This window comes from Erpetoichthys calabaricus, chromosome 9 (genome assembly GCF_900747795.2).
Source record: "Erpetoichthys calabaricus chromosome 9, fErpCal1.3, whole genome shotgun sequence".
NCBI lineage: Eukaryota > Metazoa > Chordata > Cladistia > Polypteriformes > Polypteridae > Erpetoichthys > Erpetoichthys calabaricus.
The window spans coordinates 12,153,645-12,173,363 of NC_041402.2; the positions used below are offsets into that span (position 1 = coordinate 12,153,645).

Sequence of the window (19,719 nt, forward strand, 5' to 3'; positions counted from 1 at the left end):
ACATTAACAAAGAGGAGTGAAATAACAATAAAGTGTCCCAAACTCTCTTAATTCACAGCATCCAAAATTAAAGGGGTGTCAATCAGCCCCTAAAAATTCCTGTCGAAACATATTAATGGTTAACTTGGTGACACGTGGCAATGGCGTGAGGCAGGTGTGGGCAAGAAGAAACCCCGGCTGAGAGTCCCGGATGTGAATACACCCAAGGTCAAGTTAATGGCGATAGTTACAATACAATACAATACATTTGTGTGTAGCCCAAAATCACACAAGGACTTCCACAATGGGCTTTGACAGGGTCTCTCTAAAAAGACAATTAAAAACTCTCAAAAAAAATGGAAGAAACTTCCAAGGCAAGGCAGGTCAAAGAGAGACCCCTTTCCAGGTAGGTTGGGCGTGCAGTGGGTGTCAAAAAGAAGGGGGTCAATACAAAAACAAAAGTTAGACCACGAATCAAAAGCATGTCTGCGGAACAACGAGAGAGCAACTCTAACCATGCCGCTCGTAGCGCGATACATTTTTAAAGGATCATAAGGGAAGGTGGCTGGTACCTGTGCTTCCAGTTGGTATTCCTGGCCTGGCATCGGGTAAAGCTGCTTGTTCTGGTCCTCTAGAGTGTGCTGAAGATGGCTGTGCTGTCCGTCCATTGTAACATACCACTGAGGGGTCTCTCACTCTGTTCAAAATAAGAACAACAGGCATCTTGAGCATTCAGTCTAACATTACATTACAGAAGAAAATCTTCAGACCCCTTCACGTTATGGTGTTGGAGATTTCATTTTAATTGGATAAACTTGCCATTTTTGCCCCCCAGTCTGCTCTCAATAACCCGTAATGCCAAAGTGAAAGCATGTTTTCAGAAAGGTCTGCATATAAACTGAAATCTCACATTCCTGGAAGTTTCCAGACCCCTTTGCCGTGCCCCTCCAAATTGTTTGCTTTCATTCTCCTTGAGATGTTTCTAGAAGGTGATTGGAGTCCCCCCTCTAGCATATTTAACTTACTGGAGATCTTTTAGGAGGGCAAACATGTACCTATGTTATAGAAGGTCCCACAAATTTCAATAAGACGATCAACTCCAAGGATCTCTTTGTAGACCTCCATGATCAAAGTTCAAAGATCAAAGTTCACAGCAAGGGGGTAAAACAATCCATAAAGATCTCAGTGTTCCCAGGAGCACAGTGGAACCGGCAGAACTCTCCTTACGTTTGGCTATTTGGCCAAACTGAGTAACCGGGCAAGAGGGTCTCTGTCACGGAGGTGAACAAGAGCCCAGTGGTCACTCTGTGAAAGCTTCAGAAGTCCTCTGCTGGGATGGGAGAACCTGTCAAAAGGATGACTTTCTTGGCAGCACTCCATCAATCAGGTCAGTCATTTTCTAACCTGCTTAGTCCAGAAGAGTGTCAGAGGAGATTATCCCATCTAGCCCATCGCAGGACCAACACACACACCTACCCCAACCACATACTAGGGCTAATTTATGATTGCCAATTCACCTAACTTGCATTTCTTTGGAATGCAGGCACAGGGAGAACATGTCAACTCCACAGGGTGGACCCAGGAGACGTGAACCCTGGTCTCCTCAATGCAAGGTACTGTGCCACCATGAAAAAAATAAATCAGGCTTTTATGGTAATAGCCGCTTTGACTTTGCCAAACAGCATATAAAGGACTATGAGAGCTCGAGGAAAAAGATTCTCTGGTCTGGTAAGACAAAACTTGAAATCATTAAGAAGAACTCCAAGGACCATGTCTGAGATCAGTCACTCCTCATCCCCTGACTAATGCCATCTCTACGGTGCAGCATGGTGGTGGCAGCATCATGCTGTGGGGTACAGGGACATGGAGACTGGTCAGAATGGATGGTAGGATAAATGTAGCACAATACAGAGAGCTCCTTGAAGAAAACCTGCAATGCCACCTCAGATTGGAGTGATAGTTCACCTTGGGGTGTGACAATGACCCAAAGCATACAGCCAACAATATGTTGGAGTGACTTCAGGACACGTTCCTGACTGTCCATGTCGCAGACTTAAACCGCATAGAACATCTGTGGAGAGACGGTCACAGACACTTCACATCCAACTGAACAGAGCTTGATGGGATCTGCCAGAAAGAATGGGGCAAACTGGCCAAATCCAGGTGTGCCAAGCTTGTAGAGACTTGCCAAGAACACTTGAAGCTGGTGAATGAGGGATTTCAGTTTTTGATTCTTAATAAATTTGCAAACGTTTCCAAAAACCTATTTTTATTGTGTCATTATGGGTTATTGCAGGTGGACTGATGGGCAAAAGTGGCAAATGCACCCACTTGAAATTAAACCTGCAACACAATACAGTGCTCTCAAAGTGAAGAGGACCGAATACTTTCTAAATCCACAAATCCACTATATATAAATACAGTATAAATACGAACAGCTCCAGTATGACTAAATTCATTTTTTGACATGTATATTGTGTTTTTCTCACTACTCAATACACCTGACACAGAGACAGTGAGAAGCCACTTAAACCACCACCAATGTGCAGCATCCACCTGGATGATGTGACGGCAGCCATTTTTTTGCGCCAGTACGCTGTTAGGTGGTGAAGTGGTGACAGAGATAGGAAGCCAATTAGGGACAGGGGATGATTAGGGGGTCAGAACGACTAGACCATGATAGATAGATAGATAGATAGATAGATAGATAGATAGATAGATAGATAGATAGATAGATAGATAGATAGATAGATAGATAGATAGATAGATAGATAGATATGAAAGGCACTATATAATAGATAGATAGATAGATAGATAGATAGATAGATAGATAGATAGATAGATAGATAGATAGATAGATAGATAGGCATGAAAGGCACTATATAATAGATAGATAGATAGATAGATAGATAGATAGATAGATAGATAGATAGATAGATAGATAGATAGATAGATAGATAGATAGATAGATAGATAGATAGGCATGAAAGGCACTATAATAATAGATAGATAGATAGATAGATAGATAGATAGATAGATAGATAGATAGATAGATAGATAGATAGATAGATAGATAGATAGGCATGAAAGGCACTATAATAATAGATAGATAGATAGATAGATAGATAGATAGATAGATAGATAGATAGATAGATAGATAGATAGATAGATAGATAGATAGGCATGAAAGGCACTATATAATAGATAGATAGATAGATAGATAGATAGATAGATAGATAGATAGATAGATAGATAGATAGATAGATAGATAGATATGAAAGGCACTATATAATAGATAGATAGATAGATAGATAGATAGATAGATAGATAGATAGATAGATAGATAGATAGATAGATAGATAGATAGATAGATAGATAGATAGATAGATATGAGAGGCACTATATAAAAGATAGATAGATAGATAGATAGATAGATAGATAGATAGATAGATAGATAGATAGATAGATAGATAGATAGATAGATAGATAGATAGATAGATAGATATGAAAGGCACTATATAATAGATAAATACTCTGTTGAGCAAGAGGGCTATTGCTCCGTCCTGGGTATGACGTTAATCAATATCCAGCTCTGCATGTAGGCCCTACAACCTGCATGGAAAAACCTGGTGGCACTCCAGCCACCATAAAAAAACTCACACTGGTTCCATTCCATCTGAACTAGTGGGGTGCTGAGGTGTCACCCGTAGCATGGCTGCACCCGGGTCCTAATCTGGGGATCCTGAGGTGGTTTGTCATGCACTGTGCCAGCGCATCCTCCTAACCTCTCTCTCTCTTAATAAGTCATGGGTGGAGTGGTGGCTCTGAGACTAGGGATCTGTGCCAGTTGCCGGTTCAAATCCCATAAACGCCAGAAGTGACTCTACTCCGTTGAGCCCTTGAGCAAGGCCCTTAACCTGCAATTGCTCTGTCCTGGGTATGACGTTGTGATAAGGACGCTATATTGCGCCCAACCCGACACAGACTCACACTGAGGCCCTTGTAAAAAGCAGAAAAAGACCTCATTTTCTTCAGCCGGAGGGCACGTCTTCCCCGTGAACCCCCCAGCTACAACACAGTCCAAGTAAGCACAGACTAATCAAACCAACTCACGCCCTTCTGGCACCACCACTCCTCCCTTGATGCTTCGTCCTCTCCTCCCGACTCTGCCCACTGAGTGGTGGTGGCCGGTCCCTTTTATAGCCCACCCAGAAGCATTCCAGGTGCTTGACCACCTGGTTCCAATTGCACTTCCGGGTGGGGCTGAAGATTTGTCCAGCTGGGCTGTGAAATCCATGCTGCACCCCCTGGCGGCCACCCCAGCTCCCAACCAGGCTGCAGAGGACTACATCTCCCATGGAGCCCTGCGAGAGGTTGAGGCATCACCGCCGGCCAGGAAGGCTGCCACCAAGCGTCCCGGGGGAGGTATTCAGTTGCCCATGGTTGCTCCCCCGGAACATATGCAGCAGGGGCGTCTTGGCTAGGCATGGAACCCGGCCGCCCGCCACAACGTTAATCGTCATCCAGCCCTGCATGTAGGCCCTCCAACCTGCGGGGGAAAACCTGGGTGCTGGTGGCAGAATTGGCACTCCAGCCACCATTAAAAACCTCCCACTGGTTCCATTCCATCTGAACTAGTGTGGTGCTGAGGTGTCACCCGTCGTAGGGCTGCACTCGGGTCCTAATCTGGGGATCATGGGTTGATTTGTCATGTGGTGGGTGCTGCATTGCGCTGTATCAATCGATCTATCTATCAGTTTGTGCCCCTAACTCCTCTCTCTCTCTCAAGTGAAGTGACGGTCTTATGGTCACGTGGTGTCAGCAGTGGGATTTAAATCCACAACTTCAGGAACTGAGAAGCTGTCTGCAAAGACAGTGAATTTAATGGCGTTATAAATTATTATCCAACATTATCTCTGTCTATTTACAGGGGCACTTTAATAGTATTATACTGTTATATATTTTTAACAATAAGTGACGCATTCCTTTATAAGTTTTTTTTTTTTTTTTTATAATTTTATTGATTTTAATTTTACAAAAATAGGACTGAAAACAAATCAGCCCCCACCGCTTTATAAGTATTTTGGTTTGACGTGTCCTTCCCATCCCCTGAGGCGCTCTGTTGGATGACCTCACAGGTTTCGATCGTTCGCCTGCCAGACTTATTCATTTCCTCTGTTAATTAAGGATTGCTTCCTGTCCAGACTTAGTCCCATTTCCTATTTGTGCATCCAAAGTCAACCACTGGGAAGAGAACGCAATGAAAACCTTTCCCTTTTCTTCTCATTTGTCTCCATTTTTGTGAAATGGATTAGTTTCTTTGCCTAGTTTTGACATTTTTGTGCCTTCGTCCAACACCCAGTGACAGATAAAGGAGCTCCAAATGAAAGGAAATCAGATAGGGGCGCAATCTCATTAACATTCAGAATCCCTTTATTAAAAGTACGGTTACATCCTGACCAAGCTTTTTTGCCCCCCCAAAATCCCGATTGTTACATTTCAATGTTTGGCTTCGTGGTCCTTGGAAGTTTGAACCCGGGACCGTCAATAATGAAGTCAAGGATGAGCCGGACACACACACAGTTATCAAAGAATTGGTGTAAAGTGCTTCAACTGCTTTGATTAAAGCAAACAAAGTGTTCAAAACGTGCAGTGCCACAATTTGTCCTAAATAAATAAATAATCCATAAAGTCAGGATGAACGGGGAGGTTAAAAATCCAAATACAGTGGAACCTCGGTTCACGACCATAATTCGTTCCAAACCTCTGGTCGTAAACCGATTTGGAAGCAATTTCCCCCATAGGATTACATATAAATACAATTAATCCGTTCCAGACCGTACGAACTGTATGTAAATATATTTTTTTTAAAGATTTTTTAAGCACAAATATAGTTAATTACACCATAGAATGCACAGTGTAATAGTAAACTAATGTAAAAACATTGAATAACACTGACACAAACACCCAGGCTCCCTGCTCAGCTGCATACGCAGGCTCTTTTTTTTTTTTATTAAATGAGTTTTAAGCACAGGGGGAAAAAAAGGAACATTTGAACAAATCCGAACTTTATTTAAAAGCCAACCAAGACAGTAACGTTTTAGGAGTTCAGGCTAATAGCATTACAACCCGATCGCATTAAACACGCTTTTTAAATGAGTTTTAAGCACATGGAAAAAAATAAACATTTGAAAAAAAGAGAAAAGTAACATTGCAACACTTTCTTCTCACCACTCTTCACTTGCTTAGAAGCCATGGTTAACTGCAAAAGCACACGAAACTACTGTAGAGCACAAAGAGTTCACAGGTAAAGCACTCACGTCTGACTGAGAACAATGAACAGGGAGAGGCTGAACACGTGCTTAAATACAGTAATTGGCACGTACCAACCGGAAGGGAAATGAAATAGAGCACAAAGACTTCACAGAAAGCACGCACGCATGTGCAAGCATGCACGTCTGACCGAGAACAATGCAACACGTGCGGAAATCATCGGCGCGCACAAACCGAAAGGGAAACTGGCTTGTTCGTATACCGAGTGTGTGGCCGTGAACAGATGCAAAAGTTTGTCAAACTTTTTGGTCGTAACCCGATTTGTACGTGTTCAGAGACGTTCGTGACCCGAGGTTCCACTGTACAGTATGTGTTAAACTAAATGCAGTGTGTCACACACATGAGCATGGGAGGCAGCTAGAAGGACCAAAACAAGGTAATTCCACGCCAAGCCAGGGGGTGGCGGGGTGCACTAAACCTCCCTCTTTTGTCTCTGCAGACCAGACACAGGAAATTCTGCCTGATTCAGCCTTGACGACATCACTTTTGGTTCCGAGCAGAGGACGTCACTTCCGGTTCCGGGTCCCAATGATGTCACTTCCCCTGACAGACCTTAAAATCCCACCATCTTCCCTCTGTTAATCAGTTCTGTACACAACTCTGCTTTACATTTGCCTTTTTGCAGCCTGGAATTAAACACATGGGTGGCTGCCCCAAACCTTTATTTTTTCATGTTTCATGTTTTTCATTTTCACAAGTGTAAGAGGCAATCTTGGAAAGTGATGTTAAGGTTAAACGTATTCAAGTGTTTGCTTCACTTCAATAATAGAATATCAGTTTCTTATAACTTAGAATATGGTACAGCCTCTTACCCCCCCTGTAAGTTAACATGAGATGGAACATTCTTAGCTATATCTGTAAAAACTGAGTGTTAATTAAAACAGTTAGGAAATAGTCTTACTGCTGGCATGGACTGTTAGATATGTTTGCCAAAGGAAGATGGCATACAGTGTTCTGACCCAGTAACGTGCTTGAAGTATGACTGTATGACCAAACTTAGAGAAATGAAACACAAGTGGTGGCGAGGACAAAACAAATGCTTTTATTCTGCTGGCACTGCCAGGTAGGTGGCGCAAGTGCATTGAGAAGGGTGGAGAAGACATTTAGAAATGACAGCATCAGTGTTGTGAAGGTTCATTCCATTTTCTGATAAATCCCATTTTCTAACTTTAGCTGGACTCCCCCTCGCAATTAAATAATTACGACTATTCATTAAACTATCCATCCATCCATCCATCCATTCTCTTCCGCTTATCCGAGGTCGGGTCGCGGGGGCAGCAGCTTGAGCAGAGATGCCCAGACTTCCCTCTCCCCGGCCACTTCTTCTAGCTCTTCCGGGAGAATCCCGAGGCGTTCCTAGGCCAGCCGAGAGACATAGTCCCTCCAGCGTGTCCTGGGTCTTCCCCGGGGCCTCCTCCCAGTTAGACATGCCCGGAACACCTCACCAGGGAGGCGTCCAGGAGGCATCCTGATCAGATGCCAGAGCCACCTCATCGGACTCCTCTCGATGCGGAGGAGCAGCGGCTCAACTCTGAGCTCCTCCTGGATGACTGAGTTTCTCACCCTATCTTTAAGGGAGAGCCCAGATACCCTGCGGAGGAAACTCATTTCAGCCGCTTGTATTCGCAATCTCGTTCTTTCGGTCACTACCCATAGCTCATGACCATAGGTGAGGGTAGGAACATAGATCGACCGGTAAATTGAGAGCTTTGCCTTATGGCTCAGCTCCTTTTTCACCACGACAGACTGATGCAGAGCCCGCATCACTGCGGATGCCGCACCGATCCACCTGTCGATCTCACGCTCCATTCTTCCCTCACTTGTGAACAAGGTCCCGAGATACTTGAACTCCTCCACTTGAGGCAGGATCTCGCTCCCAACCCTGAGAGGGCACTCCACCCTTTTCCGGCTGAGGACCATGGTCTCGGATTTGGAGGTGCTGATTCCCATCCCAGCCGCTTCACACTCGGCTGCGAACCGATCCAGAGAGAGCTGAAGATCACAGCCTGATGAAGCAAACAGGACAACATCATCTGCAAAAAGCAGTGACCCATCCTGAGTCCACCAAACCGGACCCCCTCAACACCCTGGCTGCGCCTAGAAATTCTGTCCATAAAAGTTATGTCACTTATTAGTCACTAAACTAATCTACTGCATATCATTTTTAAAGAAGCTGTTCCGCTAACCGTCTTTTCTCTTATCTGTCACCTCCTTTGACCTGACCCCTGACAGATAATCAAGGTTTTACTGTACTGCTTATGATATAAAAAGGGTAAAATCCTAACGCTAGTGTCACATTACACGACGTCTAGCTGGTGGGGATGTGAAAGTTGACGACTGCTGTCGCTGGTCTTCTCACCTGAACGTGTCATATTACACAAAACACGGAATCGCAGGGTACATGTAACCACTTTCTGGTACAGCTTCACATTTCCAGAGTATCACAAGCTCGCCCCTTTTCGTGACAGCCAATAACTGCCTCTGCTGCCTGGCGGAGCCGGTGCCCACGCGACAGTTTTACAGGTACGCCGAGATCAGCCATAATCTCTGCCCTCCTTTATTCTCTTTTCTATTCCATTGTGGTTTGTAAAACACGAAAAAGAAACATCAGACAGACGAGCCTCTCCTTTGGTTGCAATGGTCCCAAAACTCCCTCTTTCCGGATTCCTTGTCACTGCTTCCCGAGAGAGGGCTCGTTGGTGGTCCGCTCTCATGCACACACGAGTCGTCCCCTACAGCTTCAGACAAAATCAAAGCGGCTTGAATTGTCAAGATGAGTCGCAGGGTGGTGAGACCGAGTCGCTGACCACAAGATCAGCCATCACGGGTGACTCTGTCAACTCACTAATTTTAAGTAACTGAAATAGGCGACTGAAAATCATTGGAAAAATCATGTAGTGCAACCTGAACCTTAAGTTGTTATAAAAACTGCTGTATTTGTTGCCTTACCGTGTAAGCCTGGGGATATTTAATACAGAAAAGACATTGGAATGAGATAAAGCACAAGCTATCACCTCCTTCACAGCTATGGAGTACGAGCAGCCTGTCTGGACAGGGCACTTTGGACAGACGTCCTCATCCCGGCATAAACTCATTCGCACGGTGGAGGTCTTAACTCCTGTCAGGTCAGTTCATTTCACTTTTGCTTCTTTCTTCCTTTTCTAGGAACAAACTACAACAGGTACAGAGCCAGGCATGATGGGTTCTGCAGCTATGGTATCACTCAGACATTCAGAAGGTTTGCAGCATCCAAATTTGCTTCGACGAAACGATGGCATCACCCAGGACTAATTGGGCAGGTTGATCTACTGTTTGATTACTCTGAGCAGCAAGGAGGCAACATGATGACTGATGAAGGAGCGAGCTGTGGAACAAAGTACTGGTGAGGAGAGCTTCTGGTCACCCAGTGGTGCTGAGGATGGAAACGTTGGGACCTGAGGGTGCAGCTGCTGAAGACAAGATAAGGCTGGACACAAATCACTGGTGGGCCACTGGCTGAACACACACACACACACAACACTTTTAGGAGCAAAGGCAGCGCCCCACGTGTCTGGACCCTGAATGGAACTGAGTGGGTGCAAGTCGGCTTACCAGCCCACACTACACTTGTTTCATTTTTCGAGCACAATAAAACAGAAAAAGCCGTCTCCTGCATTGTGTCTTCCTCTGTACAGAATTTTCAAAAGGTTTTTACATCCTTCAGCCCACACCCGTACCCTGTGATTTCTTTGTAACACCTCAGCCGTATGCGGGAGGTACTGATACATACGCGTGCAAAGCGGAGCTGGCAAATCTCTCCTGTGTGTGACACACCATTGAGTGGGAGCACCAGATCAGCCTGAATCAGCATAAGGGGCTTCGAGCACAAAGAGATGAACAGAGAAAGGCAGAAATAGATATGAAAGATACTACATATGGCAGACAGACAGACAGACACCGATGAAAGGTACTATATCAGATAGATAGATAGATAGATAGATAGATAGATAGATAGATAGATAGATAGATAGATAGATAGATAGATAGATAGATAGATAGATAGAAATGAAAGGCACTATATAACAGACAGATAGATAGATAGATAGATAGATAGATAGATAGATAGATAGATAGATAGATAGATAGATAGATAGATAGATAGATAGATAGATAGATAGATAGATAGATAGATAGAAGAAAGGCACTATATAATAGATAGATAGATAGATAGATAGATAGATAGATAGATAGATAGATAGATAGATAGATAGATAGATAGATAGATAGATAGATAGATAGATAGAAAGGCACTATATGATAGATAGATAGATAGATAGATAGATAGATAGATAGATAGATAGATAGATAGATAGATAGATAGATAGATAGATAGATATGAAAGGCACTATATAATAGATAGATAGATAGATAGATAGATAGATAGATAGATAGATAGATAGATAGATAGATAGATAGATAGATAGATAGATAGATAGATAGATAGAAGTGAAAGACATGCTGGTTAGGTGGATTGGCGATTCTAAATTGGCCCTAGTGTGTGCTTGGTGTGTTTGTGTGTGTCCTGCGGTGGGTTGGCACCCTGCCCGGGATTGATTCCTGCCTTGTGCCCTGTGTTGGTTGGGATTGGCTCCAGCAGACCCCTGTGACCCTGTGTTTGGATTCAGCGGGCTGGAAAATGGATGGATGGATGGATGAAAGGCACTATATAATAGATAGATAGATAGATAGATAGATAGATAGATAGATAGATAGATAGATAGATAGATAGATAGATAGATAGATGAAAGGCACTATATAATAGATAAATAGATAGATAGATAGATAGATAGATAGATAGATAGATAGATAGATAGATAGATAGATAGATAGATAGATAGATAGATAGATAGATAGATAGATAGATAGATAGATAGATAGATAGATAGGCACTACAGAAAAAGACATATAAGAAAGTAACAGTGGCTCCACCTTGGTATACTTATATGTATGACATTAATGTGTATACAGTATATGTGCCTGGCTGACTACGTAATTATTATTTTTTGCCCACTCATAATTTTTTCTTCACTGCTTGTCTCTCCGTCTCCTAATTTCGGTCTACCGGTGACTCATTTTACCGGCTGTTCTTCTCCTTCATTTATTATATGCTTAGATATTTCAATTTTACAGCGCAAATACAACAGAAAGCTCAAAGATGTCCTGTTATGCTGACGTTTTCGAACAAACCACTGGGACAACCAATTCTTGTTTTAAACACAAAAAGATGAGGATGGCTTTTCACACAGTTATAGATATAACTCAGTTTGAATGATGCCGCTGTTTGATTTTTTTTTTTGTAAACCGCCTCACTTAGTGCTGTGTTCCTACACGCAATACGAACTCAGTGTCTTTTGCGGTGCTCGCTGGGAGCATGCGCTGATCGGGTTACACTTTTTCCATATTCGCGCTTGTGGGCGGAGCTTAGCCCTCGTCACTCGATTTCACAAACACAGGACTGACAGGTCAGTACGGGATCCACACTTCCTGTAGAGTGAGCCCGGCACATTCCTTGGGGGAGCGCTAGGTGACTCAGCCCCCGACTTCAATGACTAATGTCAATTTCCTTATAAAACGCAGTCAGGATTTTTGTATTTTTGACATGAAGCCTGACAGGCAGTTCAATCAAAGTGCAGGAACGGCATCGTTTGTATGGTGTGCTTGTTGATAAGATTTGTATTAACCAATTTAATAAAGCATCATTCATTGTGATGACCATCACTGTTGGGCTACTACCAGCACAACAAAAATCAACGTAATAGTGCATGAAATAGTCAGGAATATATCCACGCTGTGTGCCCGCTGATATTTCATGACAAGCTTCTATTCACAAGGTGCTGGCTGCACTTTCGGAAATTACGGTTGTTGAGTGTGGAGGGCCGCGATCTGTTATTACTTATACCACGTGATGAAGACCTCGTATGTATATACTGTACTGTATATATGTAAATTGTTTTGGAGTGGGGCTCTCTATTAAATGTTATGTATATGGCTCACCCCCCTCAAACCAAAAAAAAAACAGCAGGATTCTCATCAAATAACTTGTACCTCCACAGGCAAAATCATAGAAATATACGGTACAGCTGTAAATGTAAATTGCCTTAAAAAAATGCTGAAAGGTGCTCTGTAACATTACTAGATACACAAGCTTGTATACTGGCTCACTGTTTAAACCATAGCAAGTCACTTTAATTTTCAAACCTCACATTGCACAAGGGCACGGTGGCACAGTGGGTAGCACTGCTGCCTCGCAGTAAGGAGACCTGGGTTCATTTCCCGGGTGCTCCCTGCGTTTGCATGTTCTCCCCGTGTCTGCGTGGGTTTCCTCCCACAGTCGAAAGACATGCAGGTTAGGTGCATTGGCGATCCTAAATTGTCCCTGGTGTGTGCTTGGTGTGTGGGTGTGTGTGCCGTGGGATGGGCTGGCGCCCTGCCCGGGATTTGTTCCTGCCTTGCACCCTGTGTTGGCTGGGATTGGCTCCAGCAGACCCCCGTGACCCTGTAGTTAGGATATAGCGGGTTGGAAAATGACTGATGACTGACATTGCACAAGTATGATAAAATTGCAGGTCACTTCATTTGCCAAGCCTCACATTGGATAAATGTGATATAATTATATTTTAGAAGTACAGTCAGTTGCCTTTGGTCAGCACTCTGTAAGAAAGGCACTATAAAACACTGCAAATTGCATAGCTACGCCTCCCCCATTGACTCGCTCATTGAGCCAGTCACTTCATTCACAAAACGTCACATCACACAAACATCAAAAAACTGTAGTTTAGATGTAAATCGTATTCGGTCAGTGTCCTCTATGAAAGACGCTATATAAAATCACAAGGTACATGGCTCAATTTGCCAAACCTAACACGGCAAAAAATATCTGTAATTTAGATGTAAATAATTTTTGGACAGTGATCTCTATGAAAGGCGCTATATAACGTCACACAATACAAAGCTCAGTCTCCTACACTGACTTAGTTAGTTTCACTTCATTTGCAAAGCCTCACATGGGAAAAATGGGATAAAATTGCAATGTAGATGTAATGGATGGATGGCGCTATATAACATCATAAGGTACACACACAATTTGACCCAGTGCAAGTCACGTCATTTGCCAAGGAGAACATTGCACAAATATCATAAAACTGCATTTTAGATGTAAATTGTCTGCATATACAGTATATATATATATATATATATTGTGACAGATTAATGTCTCCGTGACCCCTTGAACCCTCAGACTACACGTCAGACACTACGTAAAAGTCCAAATATTATATTTATTATAATAATAAAGTGCACAAAGCACTCTCCACACCACAATACTCAATAATAAATCAATAATATCAATACAATACTCCTCCACACTCCCAGACGCGTTGCCACCCTACCTCCCAGCTCAGCTCAACATCTGGGATTTCCCATCGTCCTTTTATATTCCCTGACCCGGAAGTGTTTCTGTCCAATCAGTCCACAGTTCCTTTTCCCTTCCGGGTCAGGGTAAACAGTCCTTTTCTTCACCCCGGGAGCACGTCGTTCCTTCCTGTCACGTGACCGTGACGTACTCCCGGGTTATAGGGCACATAAGAGTCCACGAGCCCCCTTACAGCGACTCCCAGTGGCCCCCAAGGTATCCAGCAGGGCTGTGTATAAAAACTACATAGTCCATGAGGCCCTGCTGGAACTCGGGGCACGTCCACGCTGCTGGGAGAGCTCCTCCTGGCCGCCTGGGGGTGAGGGCCAGAGTAAAAAGCCGGCAATCCTTCACAATATATATATATATATATATATATACTATGTATATAGTGAGGTTTCTAAACTCTTTTAGGACCCCACCCAACAGGATGACACGCCAAAGTGCAACTGCCATGTCTGTGAAGGACTGCTTGTCCATCGCCAAGGCAAGTGCAGGTTCACAGCACAGCAGCATAGCCCCCGCCGCGGAAACAACTACAAGCCGGCTGAGATCGCGCTCTACATGCCTGTCACTGAGGGGTGATGCGAGGGACATTGGAAATGCAGGGAACAGTAGAACATGGCCACTGACCTGCCCGTTTGCTGTTTCTGTGTATAGGAGAGTGGTAGCTCCGCTGCAATGAATAACCGAGCTGTTCCTGTTTGAAGTTGAATAAAGGTTGTGTTAAAGCACTGAGACTCAGCTTGTGTTTTTGGGTCATGTGTCACAGTATATATATATACAGTGGAACCTCAGTTTGCGAGCATAATTTGTTCCGGAAATGTGCTCGTAGTCCAAAGCACTCGTATATCAAAGTGAATTTCCCCATAACAAATAATGGAAACTCAGATGATTTGTTCCACAACCCAAAACTATTCATATAAAAATGATTAATACAAAATATAAAGTAAAAATACATAAAACAAATTAATCTGCACTTTACCTTTGAAAAGAATCATGGCTGGTGTGAGTGAGTTTCTAAACTCTTTTGGGATTCCACTCAATGGGACGACACGCGAAAGAGCGCCCCAAAGCAACTGCAGGCTCCCAGCGCTGTAGCAGTTCGCTGTAAAACCGAATCCGAAAAGATCGCGGACGTGCTATGAGCGCCTGCCGTCGATGGGTGATACAAGGAACATTATAAATGGGCAGGGCACAGTACTACTTGGGCATGGCCCTGCCTGACTGCTGTGTCTGTGTATAGGAGAGTGGCAGATCCCGCTACAATAAATAACAGCGCTGTTGCTGTTTCAAGCTGAATAAAGCTGGTGTCGCTAAAGTACTGAGACTCAGCCTCATGTTTTAGGGTTCAAGCCAGGGACTCGCACATCACAGCACACACGCGCGCACGAGCACACACACATACACACGTGCACGCGAGCACACACACACACACACAAACACATGAGCGCGCACGTACACACACACATACACACACGCGAGTGAGAGAGCACACACACATGCACACACACACATGTGCGTACACACAGTCACAATGCTAATGCTGTAGTAAACAGTATACGCTCGTACGGATGTTGACTATACGTGTGAGGCACGCCGACTCAGATGGAGAATAGGAGATGATTGCCCACAATCCCGCAGCGAGAGACAGAGAGAAGAACCATCAGCTCAGTTGTGAACACATGACGCTCAGCAGACAAAGCATATACATACTACTCGTACTGCAGGACCTCACTCATTTATCAAGTCAAAATATATTAAAAATTTTTGCTCGTCTTGCCAAACACTCGGAAACCAAGTTACTCGCAAACTGAAGTTCCACTGTGTGTATATATATATGTAAACATATAAAATTGAATTTCAGTCTGACTGTTCAAGCATCACACCAATACCACTGCACTAATTTCTACACAACTTTCCACTTATTTCTGCTATATTCTAACTTTAGATTTTCTACATATAAAGTTCTATAATTTAAAAAAAAAAAAAAAAAACAACCTGAGACGACTTCAGTAAACCTCACTGGCCAGGACCAACTTTTGAACTGAAGACCCACCACAGGACTAAATGTGGCCAGGATCAGGCCTCTCCTGCTCATTCATTGGTCAAGAGTCCTGCCTTCAGTTCAACCACTGTTGCGCTTTCATGTGTATCTATTATATAGTGCCTTTCATATCTATCTATCTACTGTGGAAATATGAAAACAAGTATAGTGTGCACATGTAAGGCACTCTTGAATGAAGATTCAGTTAAATGATTTCCGACAAAGGATATTCACAGCAGTCCATCCGTTCTGTGTGGTTCAAAGGCGGCAGCAGTCCATCACTCTGCCCCGTCACCCACATATCCAAGCTCAATCAATTTCAGTTTCATGACCTGATCTTGCAGGAGAAAATGCAGGGGGTACATACAAACTCCACACAGACAATGTCTAGACCCCAGATATGAACTCAGGACTCTGAAGCCACACAGTAGCCATCCAATAATTTTCAGATAAAAACGCCAGCATGCTATTATCTTAAAAAAAAAAAAAACCCTACAGTTAAAACATGAGTGATGATAGATGGGGCCATGGAGACCCCCTCTTCTGCGTGTAGCTGATTTCCTCTAAGTGTCAGCAGTTCACAGTGACCTCCATGAAGCCGGCAGGCTGACTTGGCAGGAGCTGACAAACAAGCACCCCAAGCATGCGTCTGCCTGGAAAGTAATTGTGTTTATTAGTGTGACAACTCAATCTGCTAGTCCTGCTCTCTCTCTCTCTCGAGTGCTGGCAGCAGGCAAGTGAAGAACTTTACAGAGAGATGACACATGCCACCGCACCAACAGTACCACCTGGCCAGCTTCTGCATAGCCACTCCTCTATGCAGACTTATTCTGCTTCTTATATTAATACAGTGTATCAAATACCAATAATATAGATGTATATCATCACACACGTACACATTGGGGACAGCTTAAAGGCTCTGGTGGTGGTAATTCAATGCCGATCCACAAGATGGCGGTGTATACTAACTCCTCTTTTCTTTCTCCCTCTTCAGACTGGATGATCAGCATCCTGCCCACCTCTGATGTCACTTCTGGTATCCATCCCCCTGGACCCACTTCCTCTGATGCCACTTCCGGTGTCAGCCCCCCCTCCCCCCTGGACCCGCCTCCTCTGATGTCACTTCCGGTATCCATCCCCCTGGACCCACCTCCTCTGATGTCACTACCAGTGTCAAAACCCACCTCCTCTGATGTCACTTCCAGTATCGCCCCTGAACCCACCTCCTCTGATGTTAGTTCCGGTGTCAGCCCCCCCTCCCCCCAGACTTGCCTCCTCTGATGTCACTTCTGGTATCCATCCCCCTGGACCCGCCTCCTCTGATGTCACTTCCGGTATCCGCCCATGGACCCACTTCCCCTGATGCCACTTCCGGTGTCAGCCTCCCCCCTCCCCCCTGGACCCGCCTCCTCTGATGTCACTTTCAGTATCCATCCCCCTGGACCCACCTCCTCTGATGTCACTACCGGTGTGTCAGCCCCCCTCCCCCTAGACCCGCCTCCTCTGATGTCACTTCCGGTATCCGCCCATGGACCCACCTCCTCTGATGCCACTTCCAGTGTCAGCCCCCCTCCCCTCCCGGACCCACCTCCTCTTATGTCACTTCTGGTATCCGCCCCTGGACCCACCTCCTCTGATGTCACTTCCGGTGCCAAAACCCACCTCCTCCAATGTCACTTCCGGTATCCGGCCCTGGACCCACTTCCTCTGATGTCTCTTCTGGTGTCAGTCCCAAGGACCCACCTCCTCTCTTGTCACTTCTGGTTTCCGTCCCTGCCTGGACCCGCCTCTTCCTTCCTAGCCTATACTTAACAGGAAGTGTCATCATCAATTCCAGACTAGTCTGAGACTCGAGTCCATTCTTTTTACTGACATATTGTGCTTTAATAAAACAATGTGATTCTAATGGACGCTGCCCCGAGTCACGATGTATTACTGTCTTAATAATGAAGCAATCCCAAACAAAATAGTGATCACAGTGTTCCTGGGTAAATGTATGAACGAGTGAGGTGTGGGGCTCTTTTCAACTTATTTGTGAATATATATATATATATATATATATATATATATATATATATATATATATATATATACTGCGGTGGGTTGGCACCCTGCCCGGGATTGATTCCTGCCTTGTGCCCTGTGTTGGCTGGGATTGGCTCCAGCAGACCCCCGTGACCCTGTGTTCGGATTCAGCGGGTTGGAAAATGGATGGATGGATGGATATATATATATATATATATATATATATATATATATATATATATATATAGGGTGAGTGAAAATTATGCTAACATTTGAATGGTGGAAACAATTTATCCACAAAGCATACTTCATATGTGCAAGATGATTCACAGGAACGTCTCAACCTGTTCGCCATCATGATCAACGCATGTACCATATGTGGCACATAAATTATCCACAAAAATTGTATATAAGTATTTACATAGCAGTACCATTAGTGTTAACATAATTTTGACTCACTCTATATATATATATATATATATATATATATGTGTGTGTGTGTGTGTGTGTGTCTACATTGATTACTTAGATTTCAACCCACACAGCCAGTATATGTATGTATCTATATATATAAAATCCCTGTGTGCGTCCAGGTGTCCGTGTGTGTGTGTGTCTTCTGGTGAAGTGCGCAGGCGCAGGGCACGGTGCGATGCGCGATATTACTGTCAGAGAAAGTTAGAGGCGTTTTACGGAAATACAAACCAGTATTACTGTGAGAGGAAATTAAAGGTACACAACACAGTGACTCATATTACAGCCACATACAAGCCAGTATTACTGTCAGAGGAGATTAAAGGCATATTACCGACGTGCACGCCTGTATTACCGCCAGAGAAAATTAAAGGTATATTACAGACGTACAAGCCAGCGGACGTACAAGATGCTATCCTTCAATAAGGGCGCGCACAAAAAGGCGAGCCTCAAAAGGGCGACCTCAATTGGGTGCAGCGAATAAAGGCGCGCGTAAATAAAGATCTGCACCTTTGTTGCTCTTCACATATTCCAGAGCCATTTGAACTAAATTATCTACGAACGCCTTTATTCGCCGCGCTCAATTGAGGTCGCCCTTTTGAAGCTCGCCTTTTTGTGCGCGCCCTTATTGAATAGAGCCGTACAAGACAGTATTACTGTATTACTGTCACAGAAAATTAAAGACACACAATACACGGCGGCAGCCCACGAAGAATGGTCAGCTCAGCAAGTAAACATCAACAAAAGAAAGGCTGAAAGAAAGAAAAATACGACCAACAAAAAGAATGAGGTCAAAGTCCCTTGCCATTTAATATAGACTGTTCCTACTAATGTTTATGCACCACTGTTCTAGCGCCCGTTATTGTAACGCAGTGGTCCCCAACCTTTTTGATAGCAAGGACCACTTTATTAGATGCAAATTTTTCCACGGACCGGTCGGGGGGGTTGGTTGGGGGGGGGGGGCAGTTTTATACACAATTTACATAACATTTCTATTATTATTAAAGTTATTAAGCAGTTCGCATACATTTGCAACCCGAGATTTTTCTTCTTTTTTTGCATATAACAAAGACATATGCTTTACATTTGCCAATCCAACAGATTGCACATCACAAACATTAACACTGCTATCTTTTTTTCGTGTCTGCCGTTTCTATAGGAGGGTGACAATGAGTTAAATTCCAATGGATGTTTTTCAAATGTTGACAAGCAATAAGCAAAAGGTATCACTGAAAACCACAGACAACAAAAACAGCAAAAAAAAAAAAAAACAGTACGAGGAAAGTTCGAAGAAAGAGATTTGTTTACAATGTTTCTGTTTGGGGATCGTTGTGCAAACGTGCACATCTGAGCTGCGACCACAGATCTAACTGCTCTGTGGATGATTCGTTCAAGCATTTCAAGGTCACTTCGT

General features: G+C 43.8%; 1 protein-coding gene across 1 annotated transcript in view; it reads right to left on the reverse strand.

Moving 5' to 3' along the window:
- Positions 1–19,719, reverse strand: part of nek6 (NIMA-related kinase 6) — a 303,451-nt gene that overhangs the window by 252,285 nt on the left and 31,447 nt on the right. The window contains exon 2 of the mRNA XM_051931987.1: positions 552–676. Coding sequence (XP_051787947.1) covers positions 552–647 — 96 coding nt within the window. The 5' untranslated portion in view covers positions 648–676. The remainder of the gene's footprint in view (positions 1–551; positions 677–19,719) is intronic.